Raw genomic sequence first — 19,383 nt, 5'->3', positions numbered from 1 at the left:
ATCTTTAACGGTGCAAATCCACAGCACAGCGTTCCAACGCAGAGTGACATGCCCGAATCAAAATTACAGCGTTTATATATCTATATATGCACAAAGTTTGACAACTGTGCACTGAGCTTAAACAGCAGCGGAAAGTTTAAGAGGATGGTAATTGCAGGACTGAGAGAAACTGAGCATAAGACTGGCAGTCAGAATTGGAAGAATGAAAGAAGTATCTAAATCGCTGCCGCTGGCCCTGCAGGGAATTCTGAGAAAGACGGTTGGTAGTAGGGTTATTTCGGTGGCGTGCTATCGTCGCAGCGATACATTCAGCGGCTTGTTTTCATCCCGTACTGTTTTCACCAGGGCCCCCTCTCCTGGCAGCTCTGTCTGTTAGTGCATACCACAGAGACTGGAGGGACATGTGATCCTCCGGGCTTCACTATGGAAAAGTCTGGCTCAGGTATCCATGTGGCATTACAGTCATCTGGCCGAAAAACCATTACTCACGGGCTGACAAACGCATATACATGCACACGTCTGTACACACATAGTCCAACACATACACACACATTCAAAGACCCACCCCTCGCCTCATGTCAAATGTTTCCATTGCACGCAAACTACAATGAAGAACATTTCTGTCCGTCATCAAAAAACCAGATGAATTGCACACAGACTCTGCTGAGACGCATGTTAACAACATCCTTATCGTGGGTGATAATTAATGTTAATAATTAATAATTCTCTTCATAGAATGCCTCCTTGAATATAAGTGCCGTGCTGGTGAGCTCATAGCTGTGTGTGTGTCGGAGGCGAGGCGGTGACAGTGTGAGAGGAGCAGAAGGTCCGATGGTGTGATCCGACCCTCCTCAGACTAGTGCCGCCCAGGCCGCACGGCTGTGGGTGGCCTCATGAAGAGAACACAGCAAACCACAGGACTCACTGGCTGGCTGTCAGACTGATAACCCAAAGCAGGGACACACCTGTGGTTTTTTGTTGGTATGAATGTGTCAACGCATGTTCCGATCTGACTTCATGACCCTGGTCCTGAGCTGGTTTTAATGTGGTCTGCTCAGTTTTGGTGTGATCCACGGGTATCAGTTGAGAATTGCAGGATTACCTAAGTGTTACTACAGAATGCAGGCAGAGGACAACAGAACTATGAAAGTTTACAAGCAGCTCAACAACATATAAATAGAAGACAGATATCTCAGACTTCACCTTATAGTTGATTTACATGATTGCATTCATTTCCCAGAAGAACCAATTTTGCACATTTACCAGATAAATTAACCATTCACTTTGTCAATAAATGCCTGTGTCCACCAAATGACCACACTCAATTACTTGAACACGGTCAGACTTAATGTATCATTTCCAATCATTTAAGTGAAACGGAAGATGGCTACTTCTACAAGCGTTTGTAGGGTTTATGGTGCTTCGTAGGACCCGCGTCACTGTGTCGATCTGAGTGGGGTACTGGACTGTGGGAACATCAACGCTGGCCTCTGTTTCCACGTAGCCTCACAGAAGAATAAAATCACTCCACAATAAACATTCCTTCAGTTCTTCACACACTAAGACACAGCATCTTGAATGTATTTCTGTTTTTTGATGAATTACTCAAAATTATTCAGGGGTTAACCAAGAACATGAGAAAAAGGGGGAAGAGGAATGTGCTAATTGGTTGTTGTCTGTGGTGATGGATTGGAGCTGTATTATTAGTCCGTGAGGGTTACTCTGGGGTTTGCTTTGGTCAGTGTATAAAATATGCCATGTTTTTTTTACTTTATACACACACACACTTCCTCCTCCTCTCACGAAAAGTCTCTGACCACTGAACAGTAATGGATATACAAGGAACCAGGAAAAGAAACAAGAAATTAAAAAAAAAACTGAAAGTTGCCATGATGTCTGGTATAAAGTCTAAATCTGTTTCATAACAATAAACGGGAATATTTCCTTGAGCTTCTACAATGATACAGCTTTGAACCAAAGCCTGCATCTTTTTCCTCAGATAATCGTCTAATCTGACACACTCACCCTTACAATCCGTTTTCATGCAGTCTCTAAAGAGCAGACTGACTGACACTACCACCTTCTAGCTCGGCCTTTCTAGTTTCTGGCTTTAGCAGTGATTGATAAGATAGTCCTGAGCCAAAAAAAAACATGTAGGAGTTCTAAAAATAAGGAGTGTTTGTGTCTGAGTTTCCTGTGTTCCCACCAGCCTGCTGGTCACTAGAATAATGAGACACATTTCTTTGGCGAGAGAGAGAGATTTTAAGAGCAGAAGTAACAGTTTGGGCTACACTATTCAGATGCACCAGAAGGAGATAAATCTTTTTAACCCCACTAGTAATTTGAGTGATACATACTGCACTGTATAGCCCTGTACGTGCAGTATATCTTTTTTTTTTTTTCTGTGCAATGAATGAAGTTACCACGGCATGACTGTGCGATGCAGCGTTTTCCGATGCATGTGTGACAGTCTGAAATAGTGGGATAACACTCGTCAGGAGTGTTAGTTTTAAAATTTAGACGTATGAGTGTGGATGCAGCCAAAGCCGCTTGTTTGTGTGAGGTGAGGGTACGTGTGCTTATGTGTGAGGTGAATTGATGACGCAAACAAGAGGTAAAAAGGTTTTCACTTGGCTAGCTTTCAATGAGGAACAGCAGCTTGTTCGGTTGCTGGTGCAGTGATGCCTCAGAAAAGATTTGCTGGAACAACCCTTAAATAACAAGTCCTTTTATTAAGTGATGTCTGCCAACAGAACTGACTTGAATCTGATGCTGTTCTGTTGAAGAACAAAGAAATAGCACTTAGATGTTACACATCTTTCCATGTTTCTTTGTGTAAATCAATAATAAAAGAACAAAAACATTTGTACTGTCAGTATGGATTTCATATAATTAATATTGTATGTGTGATTATATAAATTTACTGAGATTTGTACTGCTCATTTGAAGTGTAATATATGGATGTTTTGTATTGCAGGTGGTGTTATGTTCATGCAATTTACCATCATGGGCAAATACAGAAAATGTTTTATACTCATGCTACAATTTCATGGTCTCTGCTATAAGTCTTTCAACCTCTGTAGCACCAATGCTATGTGCAAAAAAACGTATCGCCCTGACTTAACGTTTCTTTCACTGCGACTCGGGAAGGTTTGACAGAATTGTTGGTCGTCTCTTCAGCTGCACCTCACAGTTTCCATTTCCTCTTGTCAGATTTAGGGTTAGACTCTTTTCTACAAGCTGCTGCAAATGCACAAAATTGCTGCCAAGCCTTATTTTACATCCAACACTCTTTTAAAAAAGAAACTTAATGTTTTGAAAAAGCTAAAAATATTGTAATAAAATCATCAATATTCCAAACTGGAGGCAGCCAGAAATTACATTTCACAGATATCTGACTGACTATCTTTTGTAAAGGACAGAGTTACATTCTTAAATACTAAAGAATAAGTAACAGAAGTAGCACAAACAATAGTAGTAACAGCTGCAGTAACTGCATGTTAAAGCTTGTGTTTGACAAGAAAGTAAGTCAGTCCAGTTTGTTAAGTCACAGTGGATTAAGGCTTGAACTCCCTCCCTTCAGTTTGATTTAAATGAAAGAGCTCAAAGTGGATTTGCCCAAAACTGCAATGCTGGTCATCCTCCTCTAAAGTGATTTCTCATCTAATGAGTAAAGACGAGGCTCTGCTGATGCAACATTTGCAAACAGTTAGTGAATCTGAAAACTGGGTCTCACTAACTTCCAGCCCACATGGTATGCATGCCCAATGACCATGATGACTGTATGTATGTAAAACAGTAACCACAAAAGAGCCATCAATCACTTCTGGGTCAGCAATGAACCAACGATGGCTTCTCTTGAGACCTTTGCTAATTCAGGGGTCAGAGGCCGCTGTGGGACAGCGTTTGAGGCGAAACGAGAAGCCAACCCCACCCTCCCACCCACAGCAGCTCTACCACAGCTTGAACAACAAAAATGGGAGGTGGTCAGGAGCCAGTTTCGGCAGTAGTGACATAAAACCAACACTATATGATTCAATGACTCAAATATGCTGCTGATAAATGCTGCTATACATTGTAGTGATTGCACGTATTGTTGCTGCTTGTCTCTGAAGCTTGGGGTCTAAACAGTGTGGTGCCACTTCCCTTCCTCTCTGCAGGATTCGGTCAGAGGTACTGGTTTCAGGGCACAAACAAGCATCTTTCTACTGCACTTGGGACCAGCTAAAACAATTTTCCAGACATGATGTTAAATGTTCTGTGGAGACCAGAGCATAAAGCGTTCTGCTTTCAACAGCAGCCAGGTCCTTCAGAGCTTCTTCTGCGCCTTTAGGAGATGGGATTGTATGGCCCCTGTGTGTTTTAAAGTTGTTCAAGCCCCTTCACAGAAAGTGATTTATTACTGGACTATAACACAGAACACAGTGTGCCTGCCCCATTACAACATCCCATCTGCATCACTCGCCAGCCTGAAGGCCTGTTTAGTTTGGCATTTGGAACTATTTGGCAAACCTCATCAATGGCACACTTTAAGAATATGAATTTGGGCATACCAAGTATGGATTAGCATATGAAAGAACACAATTATTTACTGAACAAACACTCCATTAAGGTATTAGAGAGTGGAGACCACCCTATTCCCCTCAATATGATTTCCTGACATCAGTTCTAAAACTTTACAGCAAGGACTGCTCTCTCACCAGCAGCCGTTTCACTGATTAACCCTAGCAATCTAACTGTCAATAATGGTTCAGTTAAACTCCATTATAGTGCACCAATAACAATATGGGTAAATTGACGTGAGTAAAAAGCATTAATACTGAAATATTAACCACCATGTTAGAGCACAGAACAATATATGTTTAAACAGCTGTTAAATTTAGATGAAAGGGCAATGTGTGTGATTAACAGCTTTCAGAGGTAAAAAGTTCTTCTTCCTGGTTTAACTTGGTGTTGCCTAAAATAATTTTCATTCCAGTAACAAAAAAATATTGTTGTTCACCAACATGCAGTTTAGAAGGGTAGTGGTAGTCTGGACCTTATGTCTAGCCTGAGGCCCCATTCTTAAGGAAATTTAATTTAAAAATGCCACTTTGCTGTTAACACCGGCCATTTTCATCTTGGCTCACAAGTTGAACATGACAGCCATGAGCAGGTAGCTAACATCACAGACTTATAAGGCTCCGTCTTGTCAGCAGCTTGACTCATCGTTTTCTCCAACATAGTATGATGATGTTAAATAACCTAACTGATTGATTGGTTGCTAATCTGGATCAGCATGAATATTAATGATTAAATCATCAATTGTGTGCACCTGAACTAATGTGGAGCAGGACGCAGCTGAAAAGAGCTCTCTGCTAATCTTGCTTGCGCTGAATAAAAATCAGGTTACAAAAGTTTGAAAAGCGTTGCAGTTTGCATTTCAGGGTCCATATTGTATGTGGATGTTTTTGTCTCATTCCTCTGGATAGAGAGCGAGTGAGACAGAGAAAGTGTAAAAGACAGTGAGCGCATGCTGGCACAGAAGCGGCTTGGTGAGTTAAGACTAAGTTGACTCCAGCATCATCTTGACTCTGGCTCTGCAGACACAGACCCACTGGGCCAATTTTTTTCTGCTGTGAGTCTGTGTTTGAGAGCAAAGGGGTACATTAAAGTGCAAATAATATGTACTTGTATGTGATTGTGGGAAAGTCCCACAAGGCCTCTTGGTCTCTACGCTGTCTGCCTCCACGACCCGCCACACAGGCTGACAATTTATGCGGCCGACGACAGCTCCCCCTGATCGTGCGCCAGGGCTCAGTGGAGGCAGGCCTCTAGAGCAATGGCTGCGCTACTGGCACTCCATCAAACCTAGGAAAAATCTCATTAGGACTGCGGCTGGGTGCCTTCTGCTCTATCCCCCACCCATCACAAGAAAACACCTTAAGGGCTGTGACGTTCATTGCAGCGGTGCCGACTTAAAGTAGAGAGCGACACACATGAAAGGCCATTTAGCCAAGTGGGCGAGACAGGCAGTGACACAGGCAAGGGAGAATGTGGGAATAGCGGCAGCGCTTCTCCAAGTGCATGTCTGCTTCCCCTGAGCATTTCAAACTGGAGACGGCTGAGGTCGCTGACACTCACATAAAAGCCACCCAGTACTGGAGAGTGTGAAACAGAGCATTACAGAAAGTGAGAGGTAATTATTCTCACTTCATCACAGCTACAGCATGTCCAATATCTGCACTATACGCAGATTGATGGATATAGTAGACTACAGAGAGCATCATAAAATAAAAAGGAACAGTTTAAGACATGTGATGTCTTGCTGTCCTTGTACCAGGTATGTTAAGGTACACTTAACTTGTCATCATGCCTCTGTACTTTGCCCCATAAAAGTAGTGCACTTGGCAAGTAAAATGATTTGGAATGATTCTGTCTAGCCTGGATAGCAGCCATTAGCTAAAGCTGACGAAATGCTAATGGTGAAAACAGCTGTACAGCATGGGAATTTTCAAAAGCCCTGCTGCACACACAGCCCCAATGTTGAAAACCTAGAAGTAAAACAACAAAGAAAAAAAACTCCTATTAGCTTTATTGCTGCAAATTAGCTTATAGGTATAGTGTTACTCGCTGGAGATCTCCAGAGAGGAAATACCCAACCCCCTCCACCGTCCCAAAGAGTAAACTGAGATACACCGGAGGCAGTTTCAAAGGGCCGAGCAGCACGACGAAGCACTGTGTGGTAAGTGTGGTGGTGCTTCTGGAAGGGAAAAAAAACTAAACAGATCACCAGTCATCATCAGACAGCAGTTTAAGTCCAGTCTTTTGCAGTTGTTTACGCTGGAGTGCTCCTCACCTTCCAGCAACATTAAACAGCCTCATTCAAAGCTCCACGTAGCAGTAAAACATGACGCCCCGAGATGGAGCCAAGATAGAGAGTGTTGATGTGAGGTAGTGAAGCGCTGCACTGCCTCTGAGTGAGGCTTCAAAGGGGATCAGCTTTCACACATGAAATAAAGATCTCAGATAATCATATAGCAAAGCAAAGCTGACGCGAGACGGTCCCATTTATGGAGGGAGGGGAGATGGGGCCAATTTTCATACAACACCTACAGACTGAGAGCTATGGCAAATTAATGTGTCTGCATATCTCTCTAGCCAAACAAGATAAATCTGTTTGGGTTTTCTTTTACAAAGAGTCTATCAGGCTCATCATCATGTGACTAAGGTGGTTTCTTGACTTTGCTCCAGTAGAACAGATGCTCGTCTTCTCTAGCATGTCAGAGCTTTACCGAACAAATGCACAAAACTCATCTCACGAGCAGACCGTAGTGCCAAGAGGAAGTCATATCTGCTGTGCTTTACGATGCAATTTTACGCCTTTGAAAAGATTCTCAATGCCTTTCCAGAGGTCACAGACTATGGCTCTTTTGATCTTGAGCCCCTCACATGCACCACTACCAAAACATAAGCTATCTGGTGGATGCCTTTAATCGGAAGCAGCTTACAGTGCATTTAGTTTTATTTTTCAGAATGAATATTACACAGCTGAACGACATTATTACCAAGTTGACTATGCAACAACACATTCATAGTTTAGGGCTTTCGTCAGACGGGAAAATTGCGCAAATATCTTCAAGTGGTTACAACACCCAACTTTGAAACCACACGGACGCCCCATAAGGCCACTAAAGCTTTCTCCTCTGCGTCACAACCACTTTGTCTGAATGATTTTTTATCATCTCTGGAGCAATACTTGAGTTATGTGGACAACGTACAAGTCTCTGACAAAAGGGTGCTAACGTGTAACTTAATGTCTCAGGGGGAGCTTCAAAGACAGACACCTTCTCCCCAGACGCTGTGGCCCCATGCCTGACACCCCTCAGTGTCACTCACTTCTCTTCCTGCATCCCAGGAAGGAAATTATACCCATGGAGTTGGAATCCATCACCAGGCAGGTCGGCGGAAGCTGCTCTTTTAAAGGGTGCATGGTCAGCAAGACCAAGACTGGAGGGGTTTGAGGAGGCAGCACATGCCAGAGGGCTTACCATGTTAACTCTAGTTCACAACACAGGTCATACAGAGATTCTCCACACGCACACACACAAACACACACACACACACACCCAGACCAGAGACACTTGAGTGAGGCCCTGCATATGGAGGAGGTGTGGTTCTGTTGTGCTTGTGAACTATATAATAATAAGTGCAATCACACTGTATGTCTGTGTAAATGAATTCTCTGACATTGCTGGATAAGAGGGTGCAAAGACACATGTCTGGCGTAAGCATGTATATGTACATTCATTCACATGTGTGAATTTTTGTGCACGTGTCGTTTGCTCTCTGAGTCTTTTTTTTTTTTTTGCTTGTTTGTTTTATTCTTTTGCAGGACCCACAAGGGCCGTGATTAGATGGCTTTCTTTTGAAGAGCGATAGCGCAGAGCCACCACTCGTCACTCCGCGTCAGATTTACATTGCAAACACTACTGGTCACATTACCTCACCCACATCAAAGGCTGCCTCCTGAAAGGCTCAGTGGAATATTAGCAGAGATTTACAGCCCTCATCTCTACGTGGCGAGAAACATGCTGATCTGAAGTAATCTCCCTCCCCCTCTCCCTTTTTTGTGTTTTATGTGTGAAGTTGGCCAACACTTTAATGACCCATTTACAAAACTTTTACACCTGCAAAGATAAGCTTTTACAACTCAGCCAGCCCCCCGGGCACAAAACCCTACCTGGTACTCAAGGTAACAGCCTTTATTAGCTTTCAAAAAATATACAACCACAGCAATTAACATTTATCATGCTGTTTATCAAAGCCTTATCTCACCGGAGAGAGGGAGACAGAGAGGATACAAGGTGTCAAGATCAAGAGTCTACCTGTATGATCACCCCTCCAGCAATTTACAGACACCAATTGCTGAGAGTTTTTTCAGAGTTTTTCTATAACCAGCCTCAGTCACAAATGTTTTCTTACTTTCCCTTAAATTTGTTTGTAAAAATTGAAAAAGATAAAAATTACCTACCTCTGACGCACAAAACTGATGTGAGTGCTAGCAATTAGCAACAGTTTGCGAAGCTGACGATTATCTGCAGAAGAAATGAGACCAATGCTACTACTGTTACTACATGTTAATCAATCATTGCTGACTCGGCAATGCTCATATACAACCACAAACTAGGCATTAAGATAACATGTGAGCAGACTGCATGAGCAAAGCCACTTCTGTTTTTATCCTCAAGTTTCCTTGGGAGTCAGAGAGTTAACGGGGGAATTTGAGCTAGAGGTGAATCCTTAAAGCACATTCTCCACCAGCCAATGAACTCCACTTTGGGACCTTGCATTCCCAAGAGGAAGCTTTGGTTTGGAAGGGAATGGAGACAGCCTGTCGCTTGGCCTTGATTTACAGGTGGTCTCCGGCTGCCAAGAGTAACAAATCACAACATTATGGCCCTCTGAATTCAGAGTAAGGCTTGGTTCCAACGAATGAGAGAGAGCAGAGAGGAAGTCTTATGCAAAATGACACACCTCATCTCCAAAAGCTTGTGCGGTTAAGTACAGCAATAGGATATCTCACCCTTCATGAAGGAAATTAGTTTGCTCTGAAGCCTTTCACTTATTAGGCAAAAAGGGGCAGAGCAGTCCTGCTGAGGTGACGTGGTCTTACAGAGCATGTGCACGTGCATCAATCTGAACCGAACTGAACTGAAATAACAGGATGGATTATACATTTATGACAACTGGTTGGCAACATGCCTGCTTCCTTGCATGTTGTGTTCCACAGAGAGTGTGCTACACCGTCTCTAGGGGGTCTTAGTGATTAGTTAAAGCTCTCTTTGAGGACAGACAGTCCTTCAGTCGTCTGGGTGGCTTCAGACGCCAGTCTCAAGTGCTGCAAAGTGCAGGAGGAACAAGGTTTTAGTTAGGAAGTCTACCTCGAGGGCAGCAGGAAAGTGACAGCCACTTAAACCTTTAACCACAGCTGAGTGAGAAGAAACACTTGCGTGACTTGTCATGTCAGCAGCTGCAGCTTAAGGATCTCACTCTAAAATAGCACATATTCATGCTGAGGCGACTCATCCTTGATGTTTCCACAATACTCAATTGTGTTTTAAAAATTTAAAAGATTACATAACCTAAAACTTGTAAGTTAGCGTATAGAGAGAAGACAGCAGACTTGGACAAGCCCTCAAGTTTTCTAATAAAGGACCTCTTAGCTTATGATCAAAGTCTTCTCTTGATCTGATCCAGCCAGGACATGTCAGACTGAAAGCTGGAATGTGCAAAATAAAATAAAGATACTGGTTTTAACTCATAATACTATCTGATCTACAGAGCCAGTTTTGTAACTTGTCAGAATTGCATTGTGAGTGCAGTCTGGATGTAGTCCAGCCACTAAACACAGTGACACAGAAGCAAACTGCAGATGAGGAGATGTCATAAAAGCTAATGTTTATAATCAAATCTCTACAGTTCCTCCAAATGACAGTTGTCAGTAACATCTATAAGTAACAGCCCATCATATTTAATTCAAAGCCAGCTACTAAACCTCATCACTGCAATCAAGCTCCATGTGCTCCATGTCATGGGTGGCAGTTATGAAAACCTCTGACGTGCGCATGTTGACCAGATGGAACTGACCTCCACACCGAGGTGGCAGTTCTTCCTCTGTGCCTGTGCACACATGTCCATACAGTCACACACACAAGTGTACGCATAGACACACGCAAAGCATGTTTGGAGCAGACATCCTTCTAGCCACAAGCCACTACCTCTAAACATCCCTCACATCTGACCTTTTAACTGTGGACCTAAAATCTCTGTAATTACAGAGAGTGTTTCAACTTTGCAAGTAAACATAGCAGCAGAAATAGACACTTCAACTACTATATACAAGTACGCTGGTGCCAGGGGCAGGTTTCTATTCATAGCTGACTGGAATTAGTGGCTTGTGTCACTGCTCACCATAATGAACTTGCAGCAGAGAACGTTACTCAGTTGCAAACTGCTTCTAAATACTACTGCTGATGCTCATACACACATTAACATTAACAGTGCACAGAGAAATAGATATACTACAGAAATACACACACATTCACACAAACCAGTGACAATATTTATGGAAAAACTAAGGCATCCATGTTCTATTTTTTTACGCTCAAACATGAGACATGCGCATTCTGCAAACACTCCTTCTTTGAGATAGCTGCTAACTGCTGCTGACTGTTTTTTTTAATCCCCTAGTGGTGGCTTGCACATGTAACACATCATTAAAAGGTCACACCCCAATACAGTCTTGCCGGCCCCCCATTTTACACAGATGTCGATTCGGATCTGTTAGTACCTCCACTGCCAGCTTAACGGCAGAACAACAACGCCACCCATTATGTGTTCGTAGGTTTTAAACAAACGGTGAGACGGCATAACGGTGCAACATTCCCAACTTGAACAGGCTGCGTATAAGAGGCTTGTGTTGAAGCAGTCCTCCAAAGACTTATAAACCCTTTGTCTAAGGATGCTATTTTTTTCAAACTTGAGCAAGAAACCTGATGTGTTTGACAGACAGGGCAAATGGCCCAGCGGAGAGCACAGGGTTGGCCTGCTTCATTGAGAGTCTACAGGGTGAGGTCCTCTTTAGTTTGTGGCACCTGTGGAGCATAAACACACCAGGGGAGGACAGCTTTCCTTTCAGCAGGGCCGTTCCTCTGTTTAGCTTTCCTTCCACCAAAAACATCCCCTAATAGACAATCCAGACCTCCTCCAGCCCTGGCGCCACAGGAAGAGCTGAAGAGCCCTGGAACCTCTGTCTGCGGGAGGCACAATGCTCTCCCAACTTGTTTACCCAAATCCACTTCCTTCATTCCCTGTACCTCAGGTGGCCTTAGAGCCCTGGTCAGAAAAGCTCTCACACACAAGGAGGGTAAATGCAACAGCAGGGCTCGTGGAAGCTGCAGAGTACATCACTGGTGTTTCCCTCAGACCAGTTTGTAAGTAAACAAGTGGAAGGGAATCACGCTGGGACTCTGCGTCTGATAGCAGTGAAGAATGGAGCCACCTATTAGGGTAAACACACGGGTAACGTGTGCGTGTGTGTGTGTCTGTGAATGCCCGTGTGCTTCATGGCACGTAAGTGTGCATGCACGGTCCTCTGCGTGTATGCACTCTCATGAGAGCTTGATAGCAGCTTTATGCAGATGCTGATCTTGTTTATTTGAGAGCCACTTTGAGTGCTCAGTCAAATTATTCAGCGCTTACTGCACGGGCCAGAGCGCAACCCGCAGGGGAACCTGATAAACAAACAAGAGAGAATTATTCAGGGTTTAAACACTTAAACACCCACTTCAGCAGAGCCTTTTAAGTGGGTGATTAAAATGGGCAGTGAGCTCCCACAGAAAGCTCGGAGGAGCCCGAGTCACCTCGAGTTTCTCCCTGACCCACACAGCCCTGTCAGTCCCTAACCTAAAACACACATTTCTTACATTCAGAACTTCATTTTTAATATTTGCAGGTGCACACGATTTATCACTTATGAAAAGTTTGGAATACAGACCGACTGAAAAAAAAAAAACTAGACTATAGAACTCATCGTCTATGACCACTGCTGTCTGTTTCTCTCACTCTTCAACACTTTCAATACAGTCACTCTGACATGTCAGAGCAGGAAAAGCACAGGTGTAATTAATAGCATTATTTGCTGCATACCATTTAGCTGACACTAAAAGGAAATGAGCCATCATTAACGTTACTTGTCACACCTGTGCTACAAGTCAAAATGCCAAGAGTGAAACAGGTTTATTTGTGCACAGTGACGGCAGTGTATCAAAGAAAATATTTCCAATGCTATTGTATTATTTACCCATGCACGTGTAATGAAAGACCATCTCTTAAGTGTAGTTTGCTGTAATATGAATAGCATTGTAACTAGCATGTGGTCTCTCATATTAAATGCTGTGATAGATGAAACTGTATTTGTGAAGTACTGCCTCTCATTAAATTCAACATTCATCTGTCAAAGGAATTATATAAAACGTACATGCCCAGTTGTAAAAGTCTTTCATCTGCCATATTGACTGCACGAAACCAGCCATTATCTATCAGTCAAAATATTCGACAATTAATTGCTCTCCTTTCTAACTTGATATTTTAAGCCAAAATGGAAAGGAGCACTTTCCCGAAGCTTTTCAGCAGGCATTAGCATTTCTAAGGCATACACACACACATCAAAAGGTTGAAGATATGTAAGCATTACGGCAAAGACGATGATGTCAGTTAAATTAACTCTATCTTATCAATCACAAGCATCTCAATCCAAGGATGAGTCCAGATTCAATCACAGGAAAACCAAACAGCCGAGCATCCTTAAAATCTATCAGTTTCCTAGAATTGTGAAATAAATGCCACCCTCGAGTGTGGAACAAAACCCTCCAGCCTAAATGTAACTGTGAAAGGGTGCTGAGAGACACTTTGATCAACAGCTATCCGTCACTCCAAACTCAGCATATATTTCGGGAAACAAAGCACAATCTCAGCAACTAATCCCCTGAGATTTAGAGCACATTCCCCCAGAAGCCTTTGATCTCTGGTGTGCATCCATACAGCTGACTCCAGACATACTGCACATTCACATACACATGCATGAAGAGATACGCACATGCATGGGCGTGAGTTCTCTCATGCTATTAAGATGCCAGACTGTTTTATTTGTAATGACACCTACAAGTGTACAAACTTTAAACATGTTATGATACTTGTTTAGGAATGAACAGACCCAGTTTAACAAATTCAATGCATTACTTCATAAAGCAGGAAATGGTATGTGATGTATAATGCGGCCATGGCTATATATATATATATATATATATATATATATATACACAAGCACCATTCACCGCAGAAGAGAGTTATCTACTCTGCTTTGTCACACAGGAGAAACTCCTCCAGCTTTCAGTAATCTATGTGACATTCGATGCCAGATGTGACATTAAAGCCACCTGCACGTCCTCGAACCTCCCAGTCCCCCAGCTACATTGACGTCAGCCCAACACTTCCACCCCATCTCCTCATGGGAAAATTAAAAAAAAAAAATCACAGAGCCCCTCTATGGCCAGGTGCTACCCCTCCTCCCCAAAGGCTAAGGCTTTTCTTCTCTTTAGAGTGTGGCTCCAAACTTTTCTCCCAGCCTCTTCAAAGAGCAACAACAGGCCCTCGGTCCCTTGGGAGCACAGAGGGGGTAGAGCCCGGTGGGAGAGGGGCATACGTCACACAGCACGCACAACAGGCCAGCCGGTGGGAAAAGAAAACGCGCAGGGAGACGACAGAAAGAAGAAGAGAAAGAGGAAGAGGAGTCTGCATTTGAAAGGTGCTTTCAGCTTCTAGACAAGGGCCCTCGCTTTGTGAGAACGACAAGGAGAGAAAAAGCACAACAGCAGAAGCGAAAGACGAAGGGGGCGCAAAACCTGCCATGTCTTTTATCAGACTCGGAGGCTGAGGGAATGCGTTTAAAAGCTTTAGGCCTACTTCCAAAAAAACCTTTCTACTTTCAAAAAAAATCAAAGGGCTGGAAACCAACTGCGAGACAAGGGGGTTGGGGGCAGAAGTTTCACTGTGATTCAGTTTTGAGTTGCAGTCTGTCGTCAGATGTACCTTTCCTTTTTGTCTACGACTCCACACAAGTTGATGGAAACTGGGTTTGAAAAACAGAAATATAAGCTTTGGAACTGTGAGAGCGGCAACTTGGGAAGACTGGAGGTGGCTTTTGCTACGCAGAGGGTAGGGCTTCACAGCGGAGGAGGAGCCATCAGTGTCACTACAAACACCTCCCTGCATGGCCCACTTCAAATGCAGTCTCATTTCATCAGCCAGAACCAACACAGGGCCACAGGGTAAACTGAAGAAACAGATGGAGGCTAGGAGGGGAGAAAGGAGGAGAGGGGAGAACCAAGGAGGGGGAGGGGGATTTTAAGAATAGAAAGGGATAACTTGGTGAGGAATAACCATTAAACAAGATTATATTCTAAACGTGATGAGCTGTTCTTTCATCTGATGCCAAGAGGAGCAACCCAATGAACTAACCAACAGAAATTTGAACTTCCAAGTCATAAGTTGTGAAAACCGTCCTCCCTATCAATGTGTATGTCAGCGACATAATTCTGCGGGGTGCACATAGCATATCAAATTTACGGGTAGGTGTAGACATCATGCTGTACACAGGGGGGAGAGTGTGCCGAGGCTCACATGACCTGGACCTCGTGCTGAGACCCACAGATCCACCTGCTCGCACCACTCACTCACTGTCTGCCAAACAACTCATGAATGGGTGCAGAGTCTGCATGGAGACATCGCTAAGCCTTCAAGTGCGTCTTAATGTCTCAGTCTATCTGTGCGCGCTCCAATTTCAATTCTAAAACCATTAATGAAGACAAACGGTCAGTGTTAGCAGCTCTTCCAAACAATGACTTGTAAGAAACGGGCACTAGTCCTGCAGTGTATATGGTTCGGAAAAGATCAGATCAAAAGAATTCCAAGAGTGGACTCCCTACTGTTGACACCCGACCCACATTCTCCTGGACCCTGGTTCAGCTGGGAGGGGGGCTCAAAGAACAGCGGCTATAAATAACTATCTCCACAGGTACTCTATACAATACAGACAGCTTTTAAAGCCACGAGAGTTTCATTCACATTCTCTCACCTAAGAGGCTGGCTTCTGTTGTTATCTGAAGGCACAGCGGGGTCGAGCTTTTAAACCTCTTCTCACAGAGCGTGAAGACTTCAAATACAGTTACAGCGTGTGTCACAGAGGGCTATAGATTCATTTTTAAGAATAATTCATAATTCAATACCTGAGATCACTTTGAGCATTTATCATTTTTAGGGTATATCTTATGAAGTAAAATGACTTTCACTCACGGAGTTTAGTCCATACATGCTCAGGAAGCGTTGGGACCTCATAACATTTGAGGAATGCTCTTATGTGAACAAAAGCAGCAAATGAAACATTTACTTGCAGACGGATAAATGTTGAAATCACAATACGGGGCGTACACCCCACATGACAAATGCACAATGGGCCAGTATAAAGTTTGATGCTTTTTTAGGCTTTAGGAAGGCTACTGACAGCTACTTAAAGCTATGGCTTTTTTGGCGCGGGTCAACAGTTCTGAAGCACACATCTCCGAAACTCTGTCATATCTGATAGATGAGAACATTTTCAGAGCAGGGAAATTTGTGCAGGGGCAGAAATGTAGAAAGTCTTCCCCTATCAGTGCAATGATCAGAATGCTGGCAAGACAACCATGCAATCAACCTTTTAGGCAGCCTGTGTAGCGGCGACACCGCGTTTAGAGTAAAAAAAAGGTTATGTATCAAGAATTCAGATGTCACGTGTTTATAGACTCAACGTGTAATTGCCCCATTCAGAAATCACAGTCTGAAAGCCAAAGTCCTGGATATTTGATTGTTGCAATGTCGAAAATCATTATTCAAACCACAACTTCATAAATGTGTAGAAATATGGTCTATGGCACTCAAAATACTTAAGAAGCAAAGAAATTGTTTAAACTTGAATGAATGAAATGTTAAAGATTTCAAATTCACTTTATAATCATAAAACAAAAAGGGGAAAGCACCCAAATAAATATTGATGGCGGAAACACCTTTCTTCTTTTGTTCATTTTCACTCTGAGCTATAAAAGCCATTAGACTTGAATTATTTATAAAAACTGAGCTCCACTAAGTCCAGATTTTTCAAAAACATCCAACCCTTTGAGCAGCGGCTCCGGTTCCATCCTGGGCCAAAACTTCACGCCCCACTGTTGTTCGGAAAAGAAGCACATGCATATTTCCAGGAACGGACTGGTGAATATTTGTTTTTGCGGTGACAACTGATAGTAATTGCATGGTAATAATGTGGTTTTAAATGCTTAAATTGCCCAAACCACAAGAACCCCACTCAACACATAAGCAACCGTGTACATGGCATGGTTTTTCTGCTGCAGTGGCGTCGAGATGTTCTCAAACATAAACATAGTTCCAGGTGTTTCTTGTAGCACCCCGTTCCAATATGAAGTTTATTTTAACATTAGGCACATGGCAGGATTAGCAACTTTGACACCATGTGGGTGCGACATGTAAAGCCAGTCCCAACCTCAGACGGGGCATTCATAAAAGAATCACTACTTCTCTCATCTCTAACCCAACATGTAACACCATGGCTGCCCTTCAGGCAAAGTAAAGCCTTCAAAAACACCTCGGCGCAGAAAGCAAAACAATGGTGGACTTTAGACCTGACTTAGGCTGGAATCCGTAGATATTTCAGTTGCCTGAGACTTCCTCAAGTACGATGTTTGCCTTCTCCTACTAGCGTGCCGATAAATCCTCATACCAACAGCTCTTTTTTTCAAAAATCCAACCCAGCATGTGCAGTTGTGTCTTGGTTGCTTTACAGCAGAACCGCCACATGCCGTAAAAGCATAAGTTTCATCGTCATAAAAACCAAATGAGAGGGAAAGAGACGGGAACATAAGATTGTTTATTTCACCCAGCAGCTACACGCCGATGATGATAGGATTCTGTTTTTCCAAAACAGCCGGCATCTAAAAGAACTGTCAAGTATGGTAAAGGAAAATCATGCCACACAACATCACAACAGAATATTACAGTGTCACAATAACGATATTAGTGGGTGCTCTAATGTGTTAAATGCAAGAGATCCTGTATTCTAGGATGCATTTAATAGACTGATGCATTTCTGCTCAAAGTGTCTGGATCGTGGGTGAAGGAACTGATTTTCCTTTTGTCTTGATGGGCTCCAGTTCCTCAAACACGCCGCCTTTGAGGAAGGCATCGCTAACCAAAGAGGCTTAAGTCTCCTCTGAAGCAATTCCAAAGGATTTCCTCACTTGACAACAACAGCACAGTGTTTACGGCAATGCCAAAATACAAAACAAGCATGACCCCCAACATTTCTCACCAGCCTTTACAATCCACACTTGTCACCACACTGTCACACTCCAATGCTTTCAACTCGGGCTTGATCTATTGTTACCTGTAAAAATTAAAAATAAATAAATCCCTCTCAGATCAGTGCAGAGGCTGAGACGCACGTTTGTGGCCTACGGGAGCAGATGAGAGGTTTACCACAGGAGTGTTCTAATCCATCGTTTCATTTTGTCACCGTGGAGGAGAAAACAGAAAAACAGACTGGGACACACACAACTGAGGAGCTCTGTGTGTCACTTCAGACAGACACTCAAACTACCAACACGAACACCTAGGTCACCACCATTGTTAAACGTCTGTCTTCCAACAGCGCTTTGGGAAAGTTTGTGAAGACTTTGAGAGCATCAGAAGAGGAAGACTTCAGCCTCCGTTAAATGCAGCCTCGTGTAAAACTGCTGCCGAGGTGAAAAGCATTGATGCGCACACTTTAAAAGCCTCGTCCCGATTGTGTGCAAGCAACGAGAGCGTTTACAAGCCTTTCTAACAGACTGACTGCTATTTCCCCATAAATGCGTGAACCTCGTGGACGGCGTCGTACTCACCCGTGCAGTCAAACCGCAGCTATTCTTGTGGTGACAGCCCCGCTGCTCGAGACGAGAGCTCGCGCAGTAGTATTTCTGCTTCACGAGCCAGTCGTCGATTCCCTTCCTCGCCAAGCAGGCATTGACTACAAAACTGTCGCCTGAAACAAAGAAGCGCATTATTAGCGGCCGCGAACTCTTCTCCTCGCGCGGCACTCGTGTTTTCCACGAGCGCTCCATCTTCAAAGAGTCGGACCCCGCGCTGCAGCCGAGAGCCCGCTCCGAAAACTGCTCTGCTGTTCGCAAACTGACACAAATGTAAGACTTTACCAGAGGCTGTACGAGAAGGAAACAAGCGCGCTTACCTTCTGGGCTCTCCCTCGGTTTACAAATAGCGGCTTGAGAGAAAGAAAGTGAGAAGACAATGAATTGTGTTACTCGAAAGTATCGCAGCACCAGAAGAAGAGCTACAGCTGTGATTTCTCTCAGGAATAAGAAAGCTTACCATGTTTCGAGTGCAGTTTACCCATTTCTATGCATCGAGTTGGAGTTAAAAACCATTCGAAGAATATAATCCAAAGGAAAAACCAAAAGAAAAAGCAGGCTACGATATCCAGACAGAGGAGCGTCCGTGGAGACCGAGAGCAGACCGCGCTCAGCACAGGACCGTATGACTGGAGAGTCGAGCGAGTCTTTGATCCGGAGCGCCGCCGCTGACAACACGCGCAGGACGACTCGCAATTTCCTGTGAAGACTTTCAGAATAAAACGCGTCGCTGCCGAGACGTTTGCTTCGATAAATTATGATTAGCAAAGCGAAAGTGCAGGCGACGCGTGTCCAACCACTGTTCGGTTTAGAAACAGACAGAACAAACACT

At 43.6% G+C, this 19,383-nt stretch overlaps 1 protein-coding gene across 1 annotated transcript in view; it reads right to left on the bottom strand.

Moving 5' to 3' along the window:
- The window catches only part of nkd1 (NKD inhibitor of WNT signaling pathway 1), a 32,204-nt gene extending 13,096 nt beyond the window's left edge, over positions 1–19,108 (bottom strand). The window contains exons 1-3 of the mRNA XM_041935911.1: positions 19,012–19,108; positions 18,872–18,904; positions 18,528–18,667 (exon numbers count right to left, since the gene is read on the bottom strand). Of these exons, the coding sequence (XP_041791845.1) occupies positions 18,528–18,667; positions 18,872–18,904; positions 19,012–19,036 (198 nt within the window). The 5' untranslated portion in view covers positions 19,037–19,108. The remainder of the gene's footprint in view (positions 1–18,527; positions 18,668–18,871; positions 18,905–19,011) is intronic.
- Positions 19,109–19,383: the final 275 nt, after the last annotated feature.

This window comes from Chelmon rostratus, chromosome 1 (assembly GCF_017976325.1).
Source record: "Chelmon rostratus isolate fCheRos1 chromosome 1, fCheRos1.pri, whole genome shotgun sequence".
NCBI lineage: Eukaryota > Metazoa > Chordata > Actinopteri > Chaetodontiformes > Chaetodontidae > Chelmon > Chelmon rostratus.
The sequence above is the reverse complement of the archived record's forward strand: the minus strand, read 5'-3'. Positions and strand labels throughout refer to the sequence as shown.